The 27,256-nt window shown below is 35.5% G+C and overlaps 2 protein-coding genes across 8 annotated transcripts in view; one reads left to right on the top strand and one right to left on the bottom strand.

Moving 5' to 3' along the window:
* Ankrd30a (ankyrin repeat domain 30A) overlaps positions 1-27,256 on the top strand; it is a 93,767-nt gene that overhangs the window by 7,172 nt on the left and 59,339 nt on the right. For 6 of the 7 annotated variants that reach the window (XR_010042136.1, XR_010042137.1, XM_023563470.2 and 3 more), the window contains exons 4-15: positions 995-1,101; positions 7,961-8,013; positions 8,747-8,782; positions 9,087-9,122; positions 11,105-11,138; positions 13,776-13,848; positions 17,205-17,265; positions 17,360-17,520; positions 21,756-21,882; positions 22,146-22,201; positions 24,945-25,038; positions 26,794-26,892. Coding sequence is in view for 5 of the 7 variants with exons in the window: in XM_023563470.2 (XP_023419238.2) it covers positions 995-1,101; positions 7,961-8,013; positions 8,747-8,782; positions 9,087-9,122; positions 11,105-11,138; positions 13,776-13,848; positions 17,205-17,265; positions 17,360-17,520; positions 21,756-21,882; positions 22,146-22,201; positions 24,945-25,038; positions 26,794-26,892 (937 nt within the window). In the remaining 2 variants the exon portion in view is untranslated. The remainder of the gene's footprint in view (positions 1-994; positions 1,102-7,960; positions 8,014-8,746; positions 8,783-9,086; positions 9,123-11,104; positions 11,139-13,775; positions 13,849-17,204; positions 17,266-17,359; positions 17,521-21,755; positions 21,883-22,145; positions 22,202-24,944; positions 25,039-26,793; positions 26,893-27,256) is intronic. The other variant, XM_063233561.1, reaches the window with a different exon arrangement.
* Positions 13,216-27,256, bottom strand: part of Znf33b (zinc finger protein 33B) — a 100,622-nt gene continuing 86,581 nt past the window's right edge. Inside the window, exon 6 of the mRNA XM_063233566.1 lies at positions 13,216-13,610. Within this exon, the coding sequence (XP_063089636.1) occupies positions 13,543-13,610 (68 nt within the window). The 3' untranslated portion in view covers positions 13,216-13,542. The remainder of the gene's footprint in view (positions 13,611-27,256) is intronic.

Genomic DNA, 27,256 nt, shown 5'->3' with positions numbered 1-27,256 from the left:
AAAATAAAGAACCTTAGCAAAAATTAAAACAGAACCAGAATAAAAACTTATTAAAAGGGTATATATGCATGTGTGGATCCCACAATTATCATTATAAATGAGAACTGAAGTTTTGTACTGAGTTTTCTAACAGCTAAGATAATATTTTCATCTAATAATAGGAGAAAAATCCATAGACAGTTTAGTAATAAGCACTCAGGTCATTTGGAGCCTATCTCACAATGGAGTGATCATGTCCTGGGCACTTGTTTGAAGGAGGAATGGTTGACAATTGTGCTTGGATCCTGACACGAGAGGTAGAATCCATAGTGTCTTCCATAACCCAGAGGAAATTTTCATGTTATTAGAAAGCTCTTGATGCTGTATTCTTGAAACTTAATTCTTCAGGTGTCAATATTTGTCAGAAAACAAGTATTGTTAAATAGAAATAAAGCAAAGTTAAAGAGATTTTAATACTGAAAAAATAATGCACTGTTTTGTAATTTCTCAAATAGATCATTATTGAATCTGTTGAGACTTAGAACTTGTTCTTTAGAACTTATTCTTTAGGTTACAGACTGAGAATCCCTGCCCTAGAGATGATAATTTAGCTCATTATTTCAATAAAAATACTTAAATCTTTTACTACTGTGTATTAACGTTTGGGGCTACTGAGATAAAAGATATGACCCCTGCTCTTAAGACGCTTTTGATTTAGGTGGAAGGTGTCATGTAACTCCAGAGTACCATGATCCGTGCTGTCATGGGAAGATCCTTGGAACCAGTGAATGGAGCAAGTTTTGATGCTTGAGTTCATGTAGCCACTCTGGGCAGACAGCGCGCACTGCAGAGGGCAGAGGGCAGTATACACGGAATCACTGGGAGCTTGAAGGAAGAGACTGCTGTGTGTTTGTTACCTATATTAGTTTATAAGCAGAGGGCCTTTTACGAGGTTTTCAGTTCAGATGAGAATAGGCAGTTGTGTGGATTATAAATTGTTTGCCCTTGTTCGCAGGATGGCCTCACACCACTTTTGCTTGCGCTAAAGGAAAACAGACTGGAAGTGGCAGAATTGTTTGAAAAGAAAAAAACAGATATTAATATGTTGGATAAGCCCGGAAGGTATAGTTTGTTTCTTTCTTTTTTTAACAAGACTTTAGTAGTATTCTAGAGTAGTAATGATCAAGTCAAATAATGCAGTCAAATAAATCAATAGGAAAAGTAACTTACAGTTACTGGGATATAATGAAAAATAATCAAAGCAAACCCCATCAAACACAAAACAGTTATTTGGATTTGGTAACATAAAGAACACTGTATAGTAGGATTCATGCTCTGTTATATAGTAGTATTGACTGATGTTTTTAAATGAGAAAATAAAATTTTATAACAAAATAATGAAGTAACAGTTATTATACCATGTATTGTTATCTTCAGAGTACTTTCTCAGAATACAAGACATTAACCAAAAGATTCTTACAGTAAAGAAATAGATAACAAAACTTTTTCAGTAATATAAATGAAATATCAGTACATATATTAAAATACTTTTGAAAGAATGAAATATGTAATTTGCGGAAGTATTCTGAACTTTTCCCTACTTCCTGTTTGGTATATTTATACATGTATATGTATATACGCACGTATATGCATGTATTGTTTCTCATGAGAAACCATGCAATATTTGAGCTTATGTGTCAGACCTATTTCACCTTACTTTATATTCTCAAATTGCATGCACTTACCTATGAATGCCTCAAGATTATCTTTCTTTATCACAGTATAGTACTCCATTATGTATATATACCATTTTCCTTATGCATTCCTCTTGATAGACATATGCACTGTTTGAAAGATGTAGCTGTTATAAATTGTGCTGTTATAAACATAGATACTATGTGTCCCTTTAGTATGATTTTAACTCTTTGAGAAGGGGCATAGCTGGCTTGAATGGAATTTCTATTTTTAGTTTTTAAGGAATCTCCACAGTGATTTCCATAGCGGTTGTACTAGTTTACATTCCCACCATCAAAATTCCTTTTCCCCTCACATTCTTGTTATCATTTAAAATTAATTTTTTTATGAATACCATTCTTTCTAAGGTAAAATGGTATCTCAATGTAGTTTTAATTTACATTTCTCTGATGGCCAACAATAATGATTATTTTTCATGTATTCATTGGGTATTTGTACTTCTAGGAAGTATCTTTTCATTTCAGTTGCCTATTTGAGTTTTATTTTGGGAGGTCTAATTTTTTTACAGTTTTTTATATATTCTTGATGTTAGTCCTCTGCCTGTGGAGTAGCTGGTAAAATTTTTTTCTCATTCTAAAGGGTGTCTCTGTACTCTGTTGGTTGTTTCCCTTGCAATACAGAAGCTTTTTAATTTGCCCTGACCCCGTTTGTTGATTCTCAGTATTATTTCTTGTGCCATTGGGGTTTTGTTCAGAAAGTCCTTGCCTATGCCTGTGTTTTCAAGTATTACCTGTTTTATCTTCCAACAGATTATCTCTGTTTTAACATTTAGATCTTTGACCATTTTGATTTAGTTTAGCACATGGTGAGATATATGAATCTAGACTCAATCTTTTGCAGGTAGGTATCCAATTTTCCCAGCACCATTTATTAAAGACACTGTCTTGCCTCCAGTATATGTTTTTGGCTTGTCAAAGATCACATAGCTCTGTGTGCCTTGAGTTGTTGTTTCTTCTGTTTTGTTCCACTGATACGTGTGCCTGTGTTTGTGCCACCGTGACTTCGTAAACTTTATACTGTAACTTCAAGTCTGTGGTTATGATGCCACCTGCTTTGCTTTTGTTACCCGGGATCGCTTTTGCTATTCTGGGTCTCTTCTGATTTCATATAAATTTTAGAACTGTTTCTTTAGCTCTGTGAGAAATGGCGTTGGTATTTTGCTTGCAATTGCATTGTATGTTTATCAATTTTGAAAGTCAGGCAGTTTTGACACTGTTAGTTCTGCCTATCCAGAACGGGCAATGTCTTTCCATTTTCTGATGCGTTCAATTTCCTTTTTAATAGTAATACAATTTTCATTGTAGTGGTCTTTGCTTTATTATTCAATACCGAAGTATTTAAAATTTTTGGTGCAATTATGCTACTTGTTTTTCAATGAGTTATTAGTGTATAGTAATGATACTGATTTTCATGTGTTTATTTTATGTCCTGATACACTGATAAATTTGGTTATCAAGTTTGGGAGTCTTGCTGGACGTTTTTGGGTTTTATAAGTAGAAGATCATGTCATCTGCAAATGATATTTTGACTCTGTCCTTTCCTATATGTATCCTTTTATTTCTTTCTCTTGCCTTATTGTTCTGGCTAATATTTCAGTGACTACATTGAACAGGAATGGTGATAATGAATCTCCTTGTCTTGTTACTGATTTTAGAGATTTTTTTTTCCTATTTAATACGATGTTAGCAGTAGGATGGCCATACATGGCTTTTATCATATTGAGATAAAGACCTGTACCTATTTTCTTCGGGGTTTTTATCATGAATGAATGTTGGATTTTGTCAAAGGCTTTTTCTGCATCTGTTAAGATGATCATGTGATTTTTTGTGATTTTTGTCCTTCTGTTTATGCGATGATTTACTGATTGGAGTTTATTGAACTGTTCTTGTATCCATGGAATGAAACCTACTTGGTCAGGGTGTGTGTTCTTTTTGATGATTTGTTGCATTTGTTTGCCAGTATCTTGTTAAGAATCTTTACATCTATGTTCATTAGAGAAATTGACCCATAGTTCTCTTTTTTGATTGTATCCTTGTCTGGTTTTGGGATCAGGATAATATTAACTTCCAAGAATGATTTTTGAAGACTCTTTTCAATTTTGCTAAAAAGTTTAAAGAGTATTGATATTAGATCTTCCCTGAAGTTTTTGTAGAATTTCACTGTAAACCTGTCAGGTCCTAGGCTTTTCTTAGTTGGTTTTTTTTTTTTTTTTTTTTTTTTCCAATTCTTCAATTTCCTTGCTTGATGCTGGGTGATTCAGAATTTTTATATCTTTCTGATTCAATTTTGGTAATTCATATATATCTTGGAATCTCTCCAACTTTTTCTGTGTTCTCTAATTGTTTAGCATATATTTTTGTGAAGTAGTTGCTAATAATTACTTGCATTTTGGCAATGTCTATTGTTATTTTACTTTTTTCATTTCTAATTGCATTATTTTGTGTCTTTTCTTTCCTTTTTTGGTGAAATTGGCTAAGGATTATCTTTTCCAAGCTCTTCAATTCAGTAATCTTTGCATTGTGTATTTAGTTCCCATTTCATTGATTTCTGCACTGATCTTGATAATTTCCTTCCTAATACTAGCTCTGGGTTTGGATTATTCTTGTTTGTCTACAATCTTGAGGTGCATCACTAGGTTAATTATTTGAACTCATTCTTTTTTCCAATGAGGATATTCACTGCTGTATGCTTCCCTCAGAGGACTGCTTTATCATGTCATATATTTTGGTATGCTGTTCTTGCAATATCTTGTAGTTCTAGGAACTGTCTGTCTTCTTCGTTAATTTCCTCAGTGGCCCACTGATTATTCATTCAGTAATGTGTTGTTTAATTTCCATGTGTTTAGTTTCTGTGGTTTCTTTAGCTACTGATTTCTAGTTTTCATTGTACTGTGATCTGATAATATGCATGGAGAATTTCTTTTCTTTTGCATTTACTTAGGTGTGCTTTATTAACTAGTAGGTGTTCTGTCTTGGAGAAAGTACCATGTGGGACTAAACAGAATGCGTGTTCTGCTGTTGAGAACTTTTAGAGATGCACATGAACCTCACATAGCAGACATTTGCAGATGCAAACAAATCACAGAAGTAGCTCATTTGTCTGCCAGGCCTTGTCACAGTTGTGTGGCTATGTGCGTATTCTACAGTGCAATAGTGCACAGTAGTAGAGATCAGTCAGAACTCAGGATATCTGGAAGCAAAAATAAAAGCGGTGGTGATGCAATGCAGAGGGGGCTGCTAGGAAGTAGTACAAAGCAATAACCATGGAAACAAAGTGAAAATAATTGAGAGATTGGACTAAGGCAAAAAGGTGGTAGAAATAACTCATTTTTATAATATGAATCATTCAACCATTGGCACAGTTGACTTTCTACTAATTTCATTTACCCTTACATTAATCCTCTTTGATTGATATCTAGGGGCTTTCAGATCCATTTTCCATGTTCCTTTTTTGTTTCTGTGGTATCTCTCATTAAGTGACCAGCCCTTCCCTCTGGGTCTGAAACTGTTCACATTGGTTGCTTTTGCTACACATGCTTTCAGTGATGTTTTCTTCGCCTGGATTTCTGTTTGAATTTTCAGACTTACGTTGTAGCTTTTTTTAGTTGTATGGCTGTGTTTTGTTTTGTTTTGTTACTAGTTTTATATTTTTATGCTCAGTTATTGTTCCTGAACCAGCAGCACTTCACTTTGGCAGCTGGACCTCCTAGCTTAGCCACATGCATAGTAAGCAAAATGACTTATTTCCCGTACTCGCAAGCCTATATGAAGCCTACATATTAGCCTAGACCTTCATGTGGCTTATGCTTCGAGATCTTCATTAGTCCCCTGCCAGCAAATAGGAATTGGGATCATCGTAAATTCTGGAGAGTTTCAAATAATGTTTCAGAAAAAGATTGGTATTTCTTTTTTCTTTGCTACCAGATCTTTACCCAGAAACACCTTTGTACTTTGTAGCATCTTTCTTAGGGTTATGAAAGGTTCCAAATCACCCCCAGAATTGGTGCCAAATTCTGAATGGCCCCATTCAGAATGAAAAGCTACTTGTGTCTCAGTATCAAGTTTCTAGAATATTTTTACATTCTATCTCGTGAAGAAGCCATTAAATAATATTCTCTGAATTCACAGTAGATTAGTTGGACTTCAAGAGAGCTAAGCCCTATCTGACTTAACTAGCCTCCACATGTAAAAGAGGGGTTTGTCTTCCAAGTCAGTTGGAAACAGACATGGAAATGGAATGAGCAGATCTTGGTTAGAATCACCTCAGAGTTTTGTTGAGTACAAGAGGAAGAGTAGTCTGTGCCAGGTCTTCTTTCAGAGAACCAATTCTTCGATTCATTAATTCTTTGTATTGTTAGTCTCAATTGTGTTAATTTCTGCTCTGGTCTTTATAATTGCCTCCCTTGTATGGGCTTTGGGCTTGACTTGCTCCTCTTCTAGAAGGTTGAGGTACAATATTAGTTTGTTTGTGCTCATTCTGTTTTCTGATACAAGAATTCACCACTATAAATTTTTTTTTTTGTCTTTTTCATTTTTATCAGTACCAAGAATCGAACTCACGACCGCCTGCTTGCAAGGCAGGTGCTTATGCCGCTGAGCTAAATCCCCAGCCCTCCACTATAAATTTTTCTCTTCCAACTGCTTTCATTGCATCCCACAGGTTTTGATACATTGTATCTGCCTTTTTGTCTAATGTAGATACTTTTTTTTTTTCAAGACAATTAGATGTGAATGTAGATACTTTGTAATTTCTTCTTTAATTTCATCTATGACCCATTGGTTGTTCGGGGGATGTTATTTGTGGTTTCTTTTACCATTATTTCCAATTTTATTGTACTATGGTCTGATAATATGCATTAAATAATTTCAATAATTTCAATCCCTTTGCATTTACTTAAGCAGTGTCTGGAAAGCAATCTCACCACACTACAGTCGTGGTAGTATGCATGGGATAATTTCAGTTCCTTTGCATTTACTTAAATATGTTCTGTAGGCTAGTATATGCCCTAGAGAACATCCCATATGCAGCTGAGAAGAATGTGTATTCTGATATTGTTGGGTGGATCCCTGTGAACATCTGCTAGGTCCATTTGTTCACAAGTTTGGTTCAGTTTTATTATTTCTCTGCTGATTTTTTTTGTCTAGTTGTACTCTCTGTGACACTGGGATATTAAGGTCTCCCATTACAACTGTGTTACTGCTTTTTGATTCTTCATGTCTGTTAATATTTGTCTTATATGGGGCTGGGGATTTAGCTCAGCAGCATAAGCACCTGCCTTGCAAGCAGGCAGTCGTGAGTTCGATCCCTGGTACTGATAAAAACGAAAAAGACCAAAAAAAAAAAAATTTTGTCTTTAGAGTTGCGTGCTCCTATATTTAGTGCATACATATTTGTAATTGTTATCTCTTCCTCTTGATGTTTTATGCCAGGTCTTGACGTCAATTAGTTTTCTATCCTTTGTGTGATGAGTTCAGTAGTAAATTGGTTACAGATTTTTTTTTTTTTTTTTTTTTTTTTGTCTTTTTCCTTTTTATCGGTTCCAGGGATTGAACTCACAACTGCCTGCTTGCAAGGCTGGCACTTATGCCGCTGAGCTAAATGCCCAGCCCCTAGTTACAAATTGTTAAAAAAATTGATTTGCCATGAATTATAAGCCACAGAGAATAGCATAGCTAATAACCAAAATTAGGACCTAATGTTTTCTGGTAACTGTAACATTTGAACATTAGAATCTGTGAAAAAGATGCATTGGGTTTTATTTGGATTCCAAAATAGTTCAGCATTAAAGAGCAAATGCTCCATTGCTTCACTATTTCTGAAAGCAGGTTTCTGTGTTACCTCATCAGATCTTCATAGCAACCTGGTGAACTAACGCAGTAAAATCCTTATTGTTAATAAGAAGACTTTGAGCCTAAGAGAAATAAATTGTCCGGGAACAAACAGCTGTTGGTTTTAGAGCTGGAACTCCTGAGTCAAGACACTTTCCTTTAAATTGAGCTAATCCAGCTAATACTCAGAACTGTCTTGGCTTTCTTGATTCATGACCATTTCACCTTATTTACTCTTTTTTTCTTCTTTAATTAGAGGCTTAATAAAGGCTTATAGAACTTACAGACTTAAAGTGTGTGGAAGAAAGTTCTAATATTAGCTCTGTTATTGGCTGAAATATTCTTGGTAATTTAATGTATTTTTATATCAATATTAAATCAGTATTTTTTTAATATAGGCAAATTTTTAAATATGAAGAAAAAGGACTTAATTCTCAAAATAGCCATCCAGGTAAGACTTCTCATAGTAGATTACAATTAGTAGTCCTATACTAATAAAAAAAAGTAAGTGTGGTGGCACAGACCTATAATTCCAGCTCTCAGGAGGCTGAGTGAGGCAGGAGGATCACCTCGAGCTCAAGGCCAGCCTGGGCTACAAAATGAGTTCAAGGCCAACCTAAACTACACAGTGAAACCCTGTCTCAAAAAACAAGAAAAAAGGAAAGAAAAAGTAAGAGAGGATTTTGAACCCAGTAGAGCAGTTTAAAAAATCACTGTGCAAATTGCATTTATTATTTTTAATTTCTTTTTTAATGGTCTAGAATTCACAATTTAAATGAATTATAGGAAATGTTTAAAACATCCCATTTATATAATTTTGACTCCTTAAATCCTATACATGACTAACAGTTTTAAATTGTATGTCTGTTTTCTCTACTAACATAGTAAGGTTTTCATTTTTTAAGTAAAATGGGTTATACTTAGTAAATGAGTAGCATTATGTGATTGTATCACTAAAAAGTGATTTATTTCAATAAAAATGTTGTCACGTTTATCAGTTATTTTCCTGCCCAAGTATGTAATTTAAATTGTTCTATATATTTTTATATTCTTTGATTTGGGAGATAATACCTATGTGCTGTTACTTTCATCTTTTAATTATTTTCAATTATAGACTGAATTGCTATAATATGATGATAGAGTAACTTTTTTTAATTAGTAGCTTTTTTTTTTTTTTTTGGTAGTGCTTGGAACTGAACCTGGGACCTCATACATGCCAGGCAAGTACTCTACCCCTGAGCTCCACCTTATCTACTAATAACTTTGTTTTATAGAACAAGTTTAAGCTCATAGCAAAATTGAAAGTAAGACACAGAGAGTTCCCATTTCTCCTGTGTCTCCCGCGCATACATTGCCTCTCTCCATTGCCGGGTCCCTGCTCCAGAGTAGTGCACTTGTTATAGGTGATGACTTAGACAGGTCCGTCATTATCATCCAGTTCAGATTGGAGTTCTTTGTTTTGTTTTTAAATTGATAGGTTTTTCTTTGTTTCTTTATCTTTCTATCATTTTTCTTTTTTTGCAGGGCTCAGAACTGAACCCAGGACCTCATGTGTGTCAGGCAAGTGCTCTACCACAGAGCTCCACCTTATCCCCTGATAAATTTGCTTTTTAGAGCAGGTTTAAGCTCATAGCAAAATTAAAAGGAAGACACAGAGAGTTCCCGCTTCTCCTGTGCCTCCCACATATACGCCGCCTCGCTCCATTGCCGGTCCCCCGCTCTCGAGTAGTGTACTGGTGATAGTTGATGGCTTGGACAGGTCTGTCATTATCATCCAAAGTCTGCAGTTCAGTGTTAGTGATCTCCTTCTTATGGGTCTAGGTACCTGTATACTGCGTGTGTTTACTATTGTAGTGTCATGTATAGAACAGTTTCTTAGCCTTAGATAGCTCTTGTGTTCCATCTGTGCATTGCCTCGCTGGCCACCATAGTCCCACCATCTCAACCCCATCCAGCACTGCAACCACTGATCTTTTCACTATCTGGACAGTTTTGATTTTACCACAACAACTACATAGTTGGAATAATACAGTATATATTTTTCGAATACTTGAAATAATAAATATTCAAGGTAACAGTGTAATCATTTAAGTTGTTATTTGAATTGCTCTTTCTTTCTGTGGGGATGTTGCCTGGGATTAAACTAAGGCTTTGACCAGTTCAGGCAAATGCTTTGCCACTGAGCTACACCCCCAGCCTTTTTCTTTTTTTTGTTTTTTTGTTTATGAATATGAACTGATGGCATATGCTATATATTCTGAGAAAACATGCTTTCTACAGAGATTCCCCATAAAGAGGAGGGTTCAGAAATGACTTCCTGCCAAACTTCACAGCACTAACTGGACCATCGTGCTCTTTGGGTCCAGCCAGATATTTTGAAAATGGAAGGAGACACTGTGAAATGCTGTACTTCTCCAAATGCATCAGAGTTTCTCAGAACTACCTAGTACTGGGAAGTAAGATGCGGGAGTGAAGAAAAGTACAGAAGAATCAAAATGCTCCTCTTCCTTTGAGGGCTTAGTATAAGTCATATTACTATAATATGACAGATACTATCATTATTGGCGGCGCTCCCTCAGTGCTAGGGATGCGTGGTCTTGTGCAGCCCCAGCCCTGACTCTCTGTGAGTCAGTTCTCTGTCATGGAAATCCAAAGCTCTTGGTGTTTTGTTTTGTTTTGTTTTGTTCACAGTTTACTTGAAGTAAATTGTTTTTTCTTTCACTTGGCACATTCTGAGAGCTTCAGTGAATTATGGACTTATTTTTATATATTTTTTCATATAAGATAGTGCTTCTTGGCAGCTGGATGCAACCTCCCTAGTGCTGACTTTTTCACTTTCAGACTGAAAAAACTTTTAAGTGGTTCTTTGCAGTGGTTCTTTCCGTGAGAAGTAAAATAGCAGATAAACTTGAGCCTAGCTTGCGTCACATGTAAGGCAGAGAAAAGAGCTAGAACTAAAGGGCCTCATTAGCATCTTCCCTAGAAGAGGATTAACAAAAGTAAGTACATTGATTCCTTCTGAGCTCTTCTCCACCGGGAGCTGGCGTCATTGCAGCAATGTTGCACATAAGAGTGCCCATGACAGCTCCCTCATGATAAAGTACTTTATCCTAAAACTCAGCGGTTTCAACTGAAAACCTGCAGCAGCTGTCTGGGTCATAAAAAATAAGTTTACTCTTTTGTGATTGTTTCCATTGTCATTAGTCATGCTACTGTTTGCCACTGTCGGCTTATGCCACTGATAATGCTAATGATAATCGTTTCTGTTAAGATGATACCATTCAGTCAGGATACCATTGTACCCAGCAGTTAGCTTGATTTTAGCTATGATATTTTGATAAAATTCCATTCTTCCTTGTATTTGATAAATAAAAAACGGAAAATAAAGAGTTCTTAATGCTTATCAGTAGTATAATCTTCATTCTAGAATGATCTACAGTTGCAGTCAAATGAATACTTTCCAACAAAGAATTGGTACTATACTTTTACTATTTTATATTTTCTGTTGATTCAAAATATATTTTACCTTTTTCTTTTAATAGTGTGTGAGAATTCTGAAGATGACTCTTTAACCAGGTAGGGATTTATATATTTTTAAATATTATATGTTAACTAATTAATGAATGTAGAGAAAATAAACTTAACATTTTATTATGTTCTGCTCCAGGCTAGCCTGTGCATCTGTGCTATTACAATCTGTTTTTTACTAATTAGGCCGTTGTCATTAATTGGTCTACGATCCTGTAATTATGTGGCTGACTCATGTTTTTACTGTTAGCCTGCCTGATTCCCAGATGCATTCCGTTGCTTACTGCAATGGGACCTCTACAATGCTGGAATCAAAATACAGGTTACAGGGGCTGAGGATTTAGCTTATTGGCATAAGTGCCTGCCTGGCAAGCGCAAGGTCATACGTTCGATCCCTAGTACCAAAAAAAAAAAAAAATACAGGTCACATCAGATCAGTTCAGAAAGTCACGAGTGTGTCGAGTCTCTTTATTTTTCCTGAGAAGCCTGATAAGAGCCCAAGAGTTTGTCCTAATAATGATGATTCACTGATAACCAGTATCTTATTTTTACCAGCAGAGGTCTTAGATCAGATCTGGAAGTGAAGGCTGTTCATGTAAATCATGTTAAGCATCTATGGAGATGATATTTTTCATGCATTTCTCTACTTACTGATTTCCCAGTTTGGTTTTCATTTCAGGATACTGCTCCTGCCTAGTTCTGTGAATTTTGTTCCTGGGTTTTTTTTTTTTTTTTTTTTTTTCCTCCATAAGTAAAATCTTTTCTTGATTTTTCTTGATTTTTTTTCTTCTGCTTTTCTTGATATTTTTTTTCATTCTGTTATTTTAGTATTTCTTTAGACAGAATCAAAAACTTGTAGAATTTCAGATTTTAAGGACTCTTAAGAAATCAATCAAAATACCCTCTGGTGTTTTAACTTGTGTTTAACATCCTAGCCAGATGGTGGTTCTCGTGGAGAATCTGAAACTCAATGATAAAGTGATTTATCTTAATATAGTACATGGCAAAAATAAGATTTGAACTCAGGTTCCATAATTCCTGAGTCTAGTACTATTCCTTATTTTTTGTTCTGAGAGTGGTTCAATAATAGAACAGAATAGAGAGGAATGAGTCTAGGGTGCCCAGTGGTAGAGGATAAGAATGGAATTCACAAGGCAGGGGCAGATTTGAAGAACAACATTAGGTTGGACAAGAGTGGGGTTTTAGAAATCAATATATTGAGATTTATCACATTTGATAAATACAGGAATGAAGACACTTGATACTAGGAGTTACCTAGGAAGGTATATTAAAATTGGGGGTTCAGAAGAGTCCTGAATAGATTGTTGTTCTTTTGTTTAATTTGAGGAACTGATGAACTGAAAGATTTCTTTTGAAAGATGTTAGGGTAATTTTAGCTAGCAGGAAGCAGGTAGCAGGTAGGAATGTCCCGTCACCTCCATCCTTCTCAGTGTATAGAGGGTGGATTAGAACCCCTAACCACCAGGGGACTGGACGTAGCTGCACTTCACGGGTTGTGACCCAGGACGGTTGTCCCTTCCCTCCATCCCTTTCCCAATTTGCTGATGTCCCTCCTGTGTATGTAGGGGAGGACTGAAGGTGCTTGTGTGCAGTTGACAGTTGGTAGCATGCTTCTGCTCAACTGTCAGAGTGTCTATGATGGTTTTGCTACTTTATGTGTACCGGAAAAGGGCAGAGCCGTACAAGAAAGGTGATTGGATTTTATAATTTTAATAGTTTAAACTCCGTGGGAAGAGAGTGATCAAGATATATAGGTTTTTTCTTTGATTTTTGTGCATTTAGCCTTCAAACCTTTTTAAAGTTTCAGAGATCTCTCTGTACTGTTTTGGGGTAAAGAGTTGTCTTAGTAAGTGGTTTCCATATTGCAAAAGACTGCCATTTCTGAGCTACTCAGTGCCTTCATCACTTTCAGTAACTTTCCCATCAATGGAACAAAATAGACCACACTCCCAGCTAAAAGGTGGAAAGGATTATTTTGACTCAGCTGGCTCCGAGGCAGAAGGAGCATGGCAGTGAGGCCTGGTGGAGAAAGCTGCTTACCCCACAGCAGGAAGCAGGAGAGGGCTGAACAGCCAGGAGTAAGGATGCACCCGTCAGGCTGTGACCCAGTGGCCTGTCTCCAACCAGACCCCACCTCCTCAGAGCGCTGTCAGCTTCTGAACTTGAAGGTGGATGAGTGCTCTGATGAGTGTAGCATCCCATGATCCAGACACCTTCCACACAAAAGGTATGATAGGGGACATTTTAGATCCGAACCATCACATCCAGCTTAGTTGTTGAAACAGAGACAGAGTATGGCAAGGGAACAAAGTTTCTTTCTTCCTTGAGGTTGTCAGGTTTGTTGCTGTTCAGGTAACAAAAGTTATGTCAGCCATTGACTGGATTTTCGGTTCAGCCTTCAGGGCAGGCAGCTTGTAAAGACAGATCATTATCAGGCTCTGCAGTCTGTTGCTCTTCTATGTGGGAGAGAAAGTGAGTCTTTACTGACTGTTTCACACACTGGAAGAAGGGAAGACAGAAAAAAAGTAACTAAAATATTTTTTAAATGGCAGTCAGATTTTAATTGTATCAGCCAAGGAGCATCATTCAGTATACACATAGCCAGTCTTTCACCAGTTTTTAAGGATAGGAGTCACCCAATTTTGTTATGTTCGGGCTCTACAGCTTTTCCAACAAACATGATCCCGATGATTCCTGGCCTACATCAGATGACGATGACTGTGTTTTTGATAACAAGGTAAGTGCTGTTTTGTGAGGTTAATTTTCCTCTTAAGTTTTGCTTTGTATAGTACTTCGACAAAATTTAGCAGTAGTGTAACTGCCATGGTTTTATATGGAAAGTTGGTCAGGGAAAACCATTTTATACCACTGTGACTAGTTGAAAAAATTTTTTTACGCGTTGGTAAGTAACTGATAAATACTTACAGGTGTTGAGAACTGAAAAAAATAATGGACTAGAAAATACACAGTGACAAGAAAATTGTTGTCTTGGTTACTTTTCCCTCCTTGCCTTTCTCTCCTTGAGATAAAATACCTGATGCCCAAAATTAGGGGGAAAATGTTTGTTTAGCTTACAGATTTTGGAGGTTTCAGACCATAATTGCTTGGCTCCAAGGCAGGGTGGCATGGCATTGGGCAACACTTCAAGGCAGCAGCCAGAGCAACAAGGGGGAAAACCTCTTCTTTTTATTGTACACAGTCCCCCACCCATCTCCAGGGCAGGTGTAGCACACACAGAATCTCTGTGCCCTCCTCCTGCACAGTATGAGGATATTTACAACCTAAAAATCCAGCTCTCTGCTGAGTCTCTTAAGTTAAACTTTTATCTGCTCAAGCTGACAATGTATCAACCATAACAATTATATTAGTGAGAGCTTTCCTACAATAGAGGAAATAGGAAATTTGGATAAATACACCTTACTGTGACTTTTAAATCATACTACCAAGACTTAATACTTGTGCCTAAATAAATCTTCAGTGGATCCTATTAGTCTTTATAATCATTATGGAATTTTAGTGCCTTAATTTCAAACATTTACGGTGCATACAATATTTTTTTTCCTTTAAGTACTTTTTATTTTACTATCATACAGTTTTTCTGTGAGCTTTTCTCTTTCTATTTTTGGTTCTGTTTTGAGACTCAAATAACACTGGAAATTGTAGAAATTTAGAATCTGTTTCATAAAATTTATATTACTAAAGAATTACAATATTTTTGTTGTTGTTATTGCTTTTGTTTCTGGGAGTTGATGAAGCTGTGGCAGTAAGCTACATCCTTGGCCCTCTTCTTTTTAAAATTTAATTAATTAATTTTTGATAACAGGAATGGAACTCAGGACCTTGCATTTGCCAGAGGCCCTTATGCTGCGGAGCTATATCCCCGGCCTATTTAATTTCATTTTTAGTCAGGGCTGGAATTTGGGGTCCATTAGTCCCACCTCCAGAGTGCTGACATTACTGCTACCACACCTGACTGCACTGTTTTCTGAGTCATTTCCCCATTAGAGGGCACTGTTTTTAAAATTTTTCATCTGAATAAAGAATACATGTTTTGACCAAAATAATAACCATATCTATAACTAAATGCTCTAAATAACCAGATGATAAAACTTTAAGAAATTGTATGCATTAAGTATCCAGTCAGAGTGCCTGTATCTCATTCTAACAGTTCCAAGTTTAAAAATTTTTGTACCTCAGAATATTCATTTTTAAACTCCTGCATTACTATGAGTGACCAGAGATTAGGAAATGTATTTGTGTGTATCCTGAAAACCTGAAATAAGGTATTTTGTATTAAGAAGCATTTTAGTTTCCTTTGAATGTCACTAAATGGATTTCTGCATACTAGAATTTTACAAGTAGTATATGCATGATTCATGTAATAGTTATGTCTATTGAATCTCCAAAAATATGGCCTAAATTATATTCCCTTAATGCTTAGGACATATTAGGAGAGTTAACCTTGAAGAAATATGTCACAAATAAGAAAATAAATTAGAGGAATATAAATTGTAAAGTTAAGTGCATTCTAGTATCTTTTAACTTTGAACTTAGGTTACAATTTTATATTAAAATTCCTCAAACTTTTTTAGCCTACTCCATGTTCTTTTAAATACACCTTTTCAACATGTAATTCCTCTTTAGAACTCTGATTAGCAGATAGAACATTTTGATAGAACATTTTGTTTTTTCTTCTTTCTCTAGTATTAATGCTGCAGTTCTCAGGTAGTGGTAGATAGAATGTTTAATTGAACTATGTTACAATAATAAATTAATCCATTTTAGTATTTATAAAAAATAACACAAATCAGTAAAAAGTAACACAAATCAGTAATCTTTACTCTGTAATCTTTTTAAAAGACTGAACCAAAGCTCCTAATTCTTTATATCCTTTATTCTTAATATTTTCCTTGTCTTCCTTGTGTTACGTTCATATTCAGCTTCATTATCCCACTTCTCTCTTCTGTCTCTCTGTCCTCCCCCTTGTGTGTGTGTGTGTGTGTGTGTGTGTGTGTGTGTGTGTGTGTGTGTGTCTTTCTCTTCCTTACCTCTTTAAAATGAGTTACCTCTTACCCCAAGTTTTCATTTGCAGAAAACAAAACACTTTTTTTTCCTGAGGTAACTGGAATTGAACTCAGGACCTCATGCTCACCAGGCAGGCTCTGTGCCGCTGAGTTATATCCCTTGGCCCAGAAAAACACTTCTTAAGTGTCCATGTTTTCAGTCCATCTTCATGTTCACAGCATATTTAGTTACATCTTCTGTTTGATGATTGTGTGGCTTTGATTCTTCAATCATTGCTTCATAGAATTTATTCTTGTCTTTTTTCCTGTCTTGCTTGGAAGGAACTGAACTGATGTAATCATTTGTCATTAGCTATTTGACATACAGAATACAAGTAACTTACACAGGTAATTCTAACCCATCTAAATAAGTTGCTACTAAAAACTTACACAAGTAATTCTAACTAAAAACTTACACTAATTCTAACCCATCTAAATAAGTTACTACTAAAAGCTTATGTAAGAAATGAATTTTTATTTTATGAAGTGTTAGTTTTTGTCAAAGTACTGTGAATGACAGAGGTATAAGTATTTGTTTTTGTGGGCCAGGGATTTAGCTCAGCCACTTACGTGCTTGCCTGGCAAGCGTGAGGTACTGAGTTCAATCCTGGTACCACAAAAAAAAAAAAAAAAAAAAAAAAAAAAAAAGATAAATATTTGTTTTTGGTTATTTTAGTTAAAATAGTAAATGTCCTATTATTTATATAATTAATTAGAGGTATATAGAGTAACATTTTGGGATATCTCTGTCATTTCTCATCTATCTCTGAATGATTCTAAAACCTGTGCTCTTTATTTAAAGGGGGAAAAGTATGTTTAGCTCACAGTTTCTAAAGGTTTCATTCCATTATCAGCTGGCCCCAAGGCCGGGTGCACATGGCAACAGGGCAGCAATTCATGGTGGCAGAAGACGGCAAAAGCAACAAGGGGAGCCTGTGCACTTAGTGTTGTGTCATGTTCTAATGGTAGATATTATTTGATCAAATTAGATACTTGTAATTCTTAAAGCTGTTTTTTTTTTTTTTCCTAGAATGTCCCAAAAGTAAACCTAACTGAGTTATGGACTGCGGCTCAGCAATCCAAGAAAAATCGTAAGCTCTTTGATTAAAAACTGCCTACTCTTGTTCTATTCATTGAAATTGTAGGTATTTTTATGTATAATTTACTTTGGTTTTATTTTCTTAGAAGCAAAATATGGCATTGATGAACCAGGAAATAGAACTTTGATTGACAACAGTGTTTCTGATAGTAAAACCAAACACGTGGTTGAAGCTCTTCCTAAAACATCAGTCAAAGTCCGGGACTTTTCTCAATCTTACTCTTCATCACCATCATCTGAACCAGAAGTAAGATTTTTTAAAACAGACTTTTCTCCTGTTTTTAGTCATGTATGATGACAAAGATCCTAGAAGGAAATGTAAGACCATAAGATCATAATAGAAAATAAGTATAATAGGAACGATTTATGTACAAAAGTAAATTTATAAAAGTTGGAGTAAAGAAGTTCTTAGGTATGTTGTTATGGAAAGAACGAACCAAAAAACAATCAAAAAAGAGCTTGATGAATTATGGAGCTGAAGCTGAATGAGAAACAAGTTATAAAACAAGATAAGTTAATAAGATCTCGTAAGAGAGTCAAAATGTAAAAATAAGAGTGAAATAATAAAAACTCAAAAAAATAAAAACCAAATAAAAGCTCTCTTATATATTAGAAATTATATGCTTTTTTTTTTTTTTTTAGTTTTTTAAAAATTTTATTTAAGGAGAAAAAGGAGAAAAAAAACGAAAAAGGGTACAAGTAATACAGAATTTGAATTTCAAAAAAAATAAACAGGAAATCACTAGTTAATAAATTACATATTATTGTCTTACAAATAGTTGTTCAAGTTACAAAATTAAAGCGTATAAAGTAGACATTCAAACAGTGAGACTGCAAACAGTTCTGTTCAATGATCCAACAAAACTCAGTAATATGGTTTTCTATCTCATACACTTAAAAGATACATGCAGTTATATCCTAGAGCACTTTGTAACTTGAACAACTATTTCTAAGATGACAATATGTAATTTATCAACTAGTAATTTCTTAGTGTTTTTTTTTAATTCTGTATTATTTGTACCCTTTTTTTCTGTTTTGCTTTTTTCTCTTTAAATAAAATTTTAAAAAAAGAAATTATATGCTTTTAAATGACCTATAATTGATTTTAATGAAGAACTGAAAATGTAATCTGTATTTTTGCTAAACTCAGTAAATACCTTCTATTTAATCTAGCAAATCGTATTTCATAGATACTGCACAGTGAAATCTGTTTTAGACCTTACTGGGTTTATTATGAATTATTAATGTTTGACACTTTCATTCTTACGGTTTCTAGTTTAACTTAGTGCTTGATGTATCCTTATTTAACTAACATATTACTTATTGTTGGTGTATAATTTTAGCAAAGGCTTTAGATCTTGAGAAAAAATAGAAAATAACTAAGCATTGTATTTCATTGTGTCATGAATTAAAATTCCCTGTTACCTGAGATAGTCTCCTTCACTGACCAACTCTGGGAACCCAGGGCTTCATGCATGGTAGGAAACACTCTGCCACTGAACTATACCCAACCTAAATACAATTTTTAATCTGTATCCATTACATGAGAAAAAAATTTTTTTTAATTACTCTGTTCTTAAAAAGTGTAGAAGAAATTTCTTTCTGGAACATTCTGATGGATCTTTTCCTAATAATATCTTCATGTAATTAACTTGCATATGTACATGTCAAATAAATTAAATCACAATTTGTGATTTTCTTCCCCTAAAATCTACCTGTTTTCATAGAAACATAAAGAAGGAAAGATTGCTAAGAGTATGCAAAATTACCTCTAGAAGAGATTTTTTAAAATTTTAAAATATTTCCAGCAATGAGGATATTTGATATTATTTTAAGGAAGCATTATTAATTTCAGTATTGGGGTTTATTTTTCCCGCTTTGGTGCTTGGGATCAAGCCCAGCATTTTCTAGGCAAACACTGTACTTTTCTGCTACACCCCAGCCTCAGTATTTATAGTTATAAAGCCTTCCACTTAAATTCGCATACCTTATAACTCTGTAATCCTGTTGATAAGTTTAGTCCCTTCTATGAATATTGGGTCTGGTTTGATGAGTATTAGAACAGTATTTGAAGACTTATAAATCGTCAGTTTTTAACCCTGTTAATTGTAACACTCAGGGGGCTGAGTCAAGAGGATTGTTGCAAGTTTGAGACCAGCCTGTGCTGCAAAGTGAGTTCAAAGCCAGTGTGAATTGCATAGTAAGACCCTGTCTCAAAAAGACAAAATAAGTAAATCTTCAACTGTGATATGATGGCTTTATTTTTTTTACTATATTTATTTATTTACTTACTTAGGCATTTTGAAATTGGGTCTCACTGTAGTTCAGCCTGGCCTTGAACTCACTGTATAGTCCAGGTTGGCCTCAAACTCACTGCAGTCCTCCTGCCTCAGCTTCCCACATTACAGGTATGCACCACCATGGCCAGCTATTTTGTTATTGTTTTTTAGACAGTGTCTTGCTGTCATTCACACTGGCCTTGGTCACACTATGTGGCCCTTACTGGCCTCAAACTCACATTAATCTTGCTGTCTCAGTCAGTGCTGGGATTACAGGCATGCATCCACCACACTCTGCAACCTTTCTTCAGCTTTTAACTACCATCCTGTATGGCATAAATAGAAAATTAGAACTCTTGGTATAAGGGAATAGGAATTTTAAAATAGGGTTTTACATTTCTTTCTTACCTTGTATTTTAAAATACCTAATTTTGTAAAAACATCACTATTTCTCTTTTATAGTTTAAAACTTTTTCTTTTCCAAGATGGGATCTTGTTGTGTTCCCCAAGTGGGCTTCAAACTTCCAAGCTTAAGTGATTATCTCACCTCAGTCTCCCAAGTAACTGGGACCACACGTACACATCATCAGGCCTGGCTTATATTTAACACTTATAAGATTTCCTTTTAAGTAGGAATCTTTTTGCAAAATCCTAAATTGGTTGTTTTAGAATTAAATCTCATTTTTAAAATTCATATTAGCTAAGTTCAATCCCTGGTATCAAAAAAATTAAAATGAAATTCATATTAGCATAATATCCTAGATGTATTTGCATGTATTAATAACATTATATGTTTATATCCTTGAAACAAATATTGCTGTATATAATTCAAAAATTGAATCCCCTGGATTTCCCCCCACTTGTTTTCATTTGATGAGTTTCAGAGTTCTGCATAAGTTAGCATTACTACATCAGTTTGCTATATTTTACAAATACTTATCTCTTCTTGAGCCATATACTTTCCTGAGCAAGGTCATCTACTCCCCCACTCCTACTTCTAGTGTGTTTGCTTAGTCCTTGGCCCATCAAATTTGATGATCTACCTGAAGATGTTGACTTTGACCTTTCCATTATAGTAAATGGCTCCAAATCTCTGGAGCTGGGAAATCCTGGCCCACCATCCTTCTGGTCACCTATACAGCCTTTCACATTGTGTATATTCTGCTCACCATTTTTTATGTGTGGATTCATTTTCTCTCCCATCGTTTAGAAATAATAGTCTTTTTTGTTCTTTCTTCCCCCATTGTGCTGTCATCTGTCTTATGCTGCTGGCAAGAATCTGCAGATCCCCATTACACAAATGGAAGGTTCCCATTCCAGCCTGAAGTTAGCCTGGTGTGGTTGGCCCCTGATTTTCCTGTTTGATCTGCCTTGCCATTCCAGGAACTGTATTCTAGTTTTGTCACATTACGTGGGCAGCTTTCTTTTGCTCTGTTGTTTTATGCCTCGTTTGTTTATGCTGCTCTATCTGGAATGCCCTTGTTTTGGTTACTTCTCTTTCCTTGCTGAGGTGAAATAACCAGCACCCAAAATTAAGGAAGGAAAGGTTTACTTAGCTCACAGTTTGTGGGGGTTTCAAGTTTGTAACCAGTTGGCTCCAGGGCAGAGTGGCACGATGAAAGGCAACAGTTCAAGATGGCAGAGGACAGCAGAAGCAACAAGAGCAAAAGGGAGGGAACAAGTCTTTTCCTCCCTTACCTTGGAAGCAGCATAGTCTCCCCCAGGGCAGGGGTGCACTCACATTATCTCCATGCCCTCCTCTTGCACAGGTTGGTGTTGCTTACAAAATGAAGACCCTGGCTGCCTGCTGAGTCGCTTAGTTCAACTTGTAAACTTCTTAAGTTGACGCACTGTATCAGCCATTACAGCCCATGACACCCTTCCTGTGTGCACCTTCTCTCCCTTTCAAAATAGGATACTAGATTTTAGGAGTTTTCCTGAGCTTCCCAGGTAGATCTGCCTTTTCTTGGTTTTGGCCCCTAACTTTGGACTCCACTCTTAAAGCCAATGAAATATACTTTTCTGTTTTTAGTTGTTTTCATGTATCTCTGCATCTGCTTACAGAATGTTTTCAGTTTTCACCTTCTTCCAAAGTAATCCCTATGATCTGATAGATTTGCCTGGGCTTTTTACCATTTTACTGAGTGGGTGGGTGGTGTTTTTTCATGTTTAGTTCTTTGTCGTCTTTTTTTTTTTTTTATAGGAAAATGCACCAGGGCCAGTAATTAGAATGACAGAAACCGATACTTTTGTTGTTGAAAATGCTTCACAAGAGCAAACAAATGACAATATGACTAATATTGATGGTGGGCAGAAAGATTATAAAACTGGTAAGTTAGTGAATAGCTGTGAAGATTTTCTTGTTTATATACTATTATTTTTAAAAGTGTATAGATCCAAAAGATGATATCCATTCTTTTAAAATTTTTTCTTTTACTATTTCCCTTCCACCAACTTCTTTCTGATAATGCTTTACCTCACTGAAATTATTTCACTGTTACTGGTATCTTACTGAGATATATATGAATGCAGATTATATGTAAAATTCATAGCCGTAAATGTTCTCATTAAGGTGTCTGACTACATTTTACAGATATGATGTTTGCACTGGGATTAGGAGATGAAGACGAATCGCCTTGGGATTCTGAGGTATTGTCTTTTGTTTGTGAAATAAGCATTATTGAGGTTTAAATATAGAGGGGGATAATGTGATTTTGTTTTCTCACCTCTTCATAGGTCTGTAAGAAATTATTTCCTCACATTTTTTAACCCATAGTTAATAATCACCTGGACAGTTTAGCTGTTTTGTGAGACTCTGTCTCAAAAAGTCAAAGGCACTGGGATTGTGGCTCAGTACCAAGGGCCGCAGGTGTAGTGCCCTGTACTGCAGCTGAAGGAATGCATAGATGAACGAGGGCTGAGGGATTGAGCCACTGCTGCGCGTGCAGCATTCATTTAGTGCAGCCAGTGCAGTGAAAAACTAAGATCTAGATGTTGTAAGCCATCAGCTTAGATTCTGAAATTAAGTTGATTAAAAACTAAAGAATTGTCCCAGGTCAGCCGGTGGCCAATGAGTAAAAGTTCTCTTGAGAGTCAGAGCAGATGTTTGGATCATAATCTTTACAGTGTGTTAACTTGAAAAGATAATGAGTGGAAATTGAAAGTATTACTATATTTGGATTACAAAGTATAGATCTGCAAGGAATAATTCAGGAGAAGAAAGGATATGAGGAGTTGTAAATATATGACATTAATATCACAGCTTGGTTTTACAGTATTTTTAAAAAGCAGAAACCAACTTTGAATGTATAATGCATTGCGTGCCTTTATAGCAGCCATGCTTATAGTGATGACCCTGTAATCAATGACAACTTACTTTAAAGTGACCATTGTGGAAAGGGCCTGATCTCTTAGGTCTAAGCATCTCTGGCATCATGGTGCTAGCACAATACTTGAAATCACAAGACATGTTAAGTATCCTGGTTCTGTCATTTAGAAACTGTTGAATCTTAGAAAAAATCATTTAACCTATTAGGCTTTTAGTGACCTTACTATATATACAGATACTATGCATAAAAATGTGATATTACCTGCCTCTTAGATATAATAAATAAATGTAGTAGGAAATGTAAAAGTACTTTGAAAACTGTAAAATGTACATATAAATGTAAGGTAGAATAATCTAAGTGGGGTTGGTAATGACTGAATAAATGTTGAAAGCTTTTTCCTAATCTGAGAACACTAAAATAATAGTATCAAGAAAACATTAAGAAAGTTGGGAGGGGTGTGTAGATTGCTGATTTGGAAATGCTAAGTCAGTGAACTGTTAATGGAGATATCCTGGTAGAATATAGTAGCTTGATGCTTGAGGCTTCCCTGGTGAAACTTGAAATGTTTTGACCTTGGATTCTGTTTTTGATTACCCCCTCTGTGCTAGGTATATATCGAAGTCTTATGCTATAGTGATAGACCAGGAAAGCAACAAGTACATTTTTTTTCAATACTTGGAATTGAACCTATGGTCTTTATATTGCACTATATCTCCAGCACTTTTTTTAATTTGAGACAGAGTCTTGCTAAGCCACCACATTATCCAAGCTGGGCTTGAACTTGTGATTCTGATACCTCATCCTCCAAGAGTATTGAAATTACACTTGTGTGCTGCCACGCCTGGCTAGGTTAGAGGATTTTGAGTGGGGGCTGTAGTTAAATGGGAATGAGAGTGAACTGCTGCTAACTTAAGAGTGAGAAGGAGCCAGCCACAGGAAAATCTGGGAGGACATCGTGGACAGAGAGCAGAGAGCCATGGGCCATAACACCCTACAGTGGCCAGGAAGCAGGGAGTACAGCAACTGTCATCATACGTACTCATTTATAGTTTTATAACAGAAAACAAAAGGTACAAATAAGTACGTGGCACATTTTTGGGCACTTAATAAATAAAAGCTTTTATACTGCTGCTCTTTCCATTACATCTTTTTATATTTTTTTGCAGTTCTTCCTTAATTGGGAAGCAGTTACTTACAGTGTCTAATATTTGTGTACTGTTACTCAAAAATAACATAGTTATTAGTATATTTTCACTTATAGCTATTTTTCCTATCAGTAAAAATTTTACCCCCCGAAATAGTTATTTTCTAAGCTGTTGTTTACATAAATGAAGTAGCTTCTGCAATGTTGATTTTACCCAACATGACACTGAAGTTTCTTAGTTAATTGAGTATTTTAACACTAAAATGACTTCTGTGATTAGACATTTAATGCTGATTTACAACAAGTGTACTTACATGAATTTGTTTGATCAGGACAAGGAAAGGGATAGTATGGTATAAAGGGAACAAAAGTGAGCAAGCAATGATAACATATGTACCAGTTCCCCAAAACAATTGTAATTCTTTTTTTTTATTTTTATTTTTTTGTCTTTTTCGTTTTTTATCGGTACCAGGGATCGAACTCACGACTGCCTGCTTGCAAGGCAGGTGCTTATGCCGCTGAGCTAAATCCCCAGCCAACAATTGTAATTCTTATATATCACAAACATACCCTCATAAAAACATTAAATTTGAAAATATTTCATTTAAATCTGTATTTTTTTTAGTGTTATCCTTGTTGGGGAAAGCAAAGTAGAGTTAGTCCTATTCTGAAGCCAAGTTGAAATATGCACATCGGAGACAGTTCTGCCTGAATCCCGCCTGTGACTTTCCACACCTGCTTTACAAAGTCAGCACCAAAGTGGGCCTGACAGAAGGCTCTCGTTTGAGATGTTTCGGTTTTCAGTATATGCTTCCCGTTATTAAATCTAATTGCTTTAAGATAGAAAAATCAGATAACCTCTTAGAAAATGATTAGGAAATCTTTGTATAATGCATTACTGCTGTACTAATTTTAACAGAGTATCTCTGAGAATCTCCCACAGAAGTCTGTTGATCCTTTGTCTGTAGCTGCAGATGAAAGAGGAAAACATACAGGAAATGGACAAGTAGAAGGTAAGAAATATACATAAGTCTATAATTTTTTTAGAAAAGTCATTTGACAATATGTTTATTTAAAACCAAAACATTTGCTATATTCTAATGGCCAAAGAAAATTACCTATTAAGTGCAGAGTAATGAAAAAGAGAAATAAAGTAGTAATAAGATATAATCAAGTTTCAGCAACAGGTTAAATTTGACAGTCAGTAAAGGAGCTAAATTATTAGTTCTAGTTCAAGCTATTCTAAGGTCTGAGTTAGAAAATAAAGGGGAGAGAAAAGAGTGAAGAATAAGAACAGTAATACATACAGGGAGTAAATGAAAAGAAAGGAAGTATAGAGGGTAGGAAGCTGAAGTGATTCTTTAGAAAAAGGAAGGGCAAAGTAGGAGAAGTGTAGGAATTATATGAAGTGAGCTTTTAGTGCCAAATGTTGAGGAAGAAGTAGAGCAGACTTTTTCTACTTTTCCTGTCTTCCTACCATTGGGAAGGCATCAAGGACTGAAATACTAGATTACGTGGAGCTGTGTTTTATTTACCGCAGGTATATATCAACATACATGTCAGCTGTACGTGCATTTTCAGTGGTACCTTGGTTCATGAATTAATTCTTTCCACAATTCTGGTTACAGAATTTCTTCATATAAAATGTTCCCACTTAAATAAAAAAAAAGGTTGCTATTTAACCAGGTAGTATATGCAGAAGAAAGGAATTGAAAAGAAGAAATAAATGGTTGGCTAGTGAGAGATTAGGAATGTCACAGCCTCAATAAAAATCCATTAGAAAGTGTATGACTTTTTATACATTTTCAATTTGGGGAAAATGATGAGGAGCTTGATGCTAAATTCCAAAAAGCTAAGGTAAGGTAGGACTTGGAAGAGACTCAGTGTGCGGGCTAGGGCTTTCCCATTGGAACGAAGTCCCTATTGGAGGCCTTGCTAAGCCACACCTGTGACTCAGCCGGTCTGGATCCTGTGTTGCTAGCAAGTCCTCACACACTAGAGGTAGCTGGGTATCAGCTTCCCGCAGAGAAATCTAGACGAAGGGCCGTTTGATAATAAATAGTTGAACACATAAGAGGGTCAAGGGGAAGCATAAAGTTTGTTTTTATTTCTGAAAATGTTGCTAGCCACAGGACAAAGAGCAAAGTGGATGAAGAAATAGAAATTATAATTCTAAGATACTACTGTCAAAGAAAGAAGTGGTAGGAATAATCCATAAAAAGAAGTAAATGGAAAGAATCAAGACCATAGAACTAGAGATTGCTTTTGAAAGGAATTGGGAGTGCTTAGAGAAAAGAAGAAAGGAAAGAAGGAACAAGCAGGCAATTTGGGAATTAATGATGATGCAACCTGGGAGAATTCACTTCCGACATTAGGAGCAGGGAGGAGGGCTGGACTTGGCTTTCACTGAACCTCCTGTCCATAACTGTCAGGCACCCAGGCTTTATACTGAATTGGTAATTAATCAAGTGAAATTAACTTGCGTATAGAAGCATTGGCTTTTTTTTTAATAACTTAAGTTTTGATACTGTAGATTTTTCACACAAATCCTTTAAATACTAACAGTGTACCAAATCAATTTTGGAAACAAGGGCCATTGTAGAATTCATTCCTTGAATACCAAAATTGTTACTTTTTAGTAAATATTGTACTAATTTTGAAGTATAAAAGATTATAAGTATCTAATAATTCTGTGACAATTCAACTTATCTTTTCCCTTTTGATAACTATGTTTCAATATGCAAAACTTACTGTGTATTATTTCTTAGATGTGGTTTATATCCCTTCTTGCATGAGTGGATCAAGAAACTTTAAGATGGCTAAACTAGAGGATACAGGAAATGTAGGCAAACCTATAGCCCACAAGGGTATGGAAAAATACTTTTGTTAACCGTTATTCTACAAGTATATATCTGAGCTAATCGATTTAAAACCTTTCTTTGATAAAAAATTAATTTTATATTACACTAAACTATTAACCAAACTGTGTACTTCCTGAGGTGCAGGACAAACTGAAAAACACAAATACTTGTAGAGTAATTGTCTGTAAATGGTTTATGTGTTATATTAAAATTGTTTCTGTTACCATCTGCCATCAGCTTTGACCTCATGCTCTCAGGGCTGTGACTTGCCGAGATCACTTTCCGTCAGTCAGCATGTGCTGATTGATTGATTGATGCATGCTCACTCTCTGTTTTAGTTATGGTCTTCGGAGGCACAGCCTCACTTTGG

Source organism: Cavia porcellus, unplaced genomic scaffold, assembly GCF_034190915.1.
Source record: "Cavia porcellus strain 051 isolate PalLab524CR breed Dunkin Hartley unplaced genomic scaffold, mCavPor4.1 scaffold_23, whole genome shotgun sequence".
NCBI classification, from domain to species: domain Eukaryota; kingdom Metazoa; phylum Chordata; class Mammalia; order Rodentia; family Caviidae; genus Cavia; species Cavia porcellus.
This window is presented reverse-complemented; position numbering and strand designations above follow the sequence as displayed.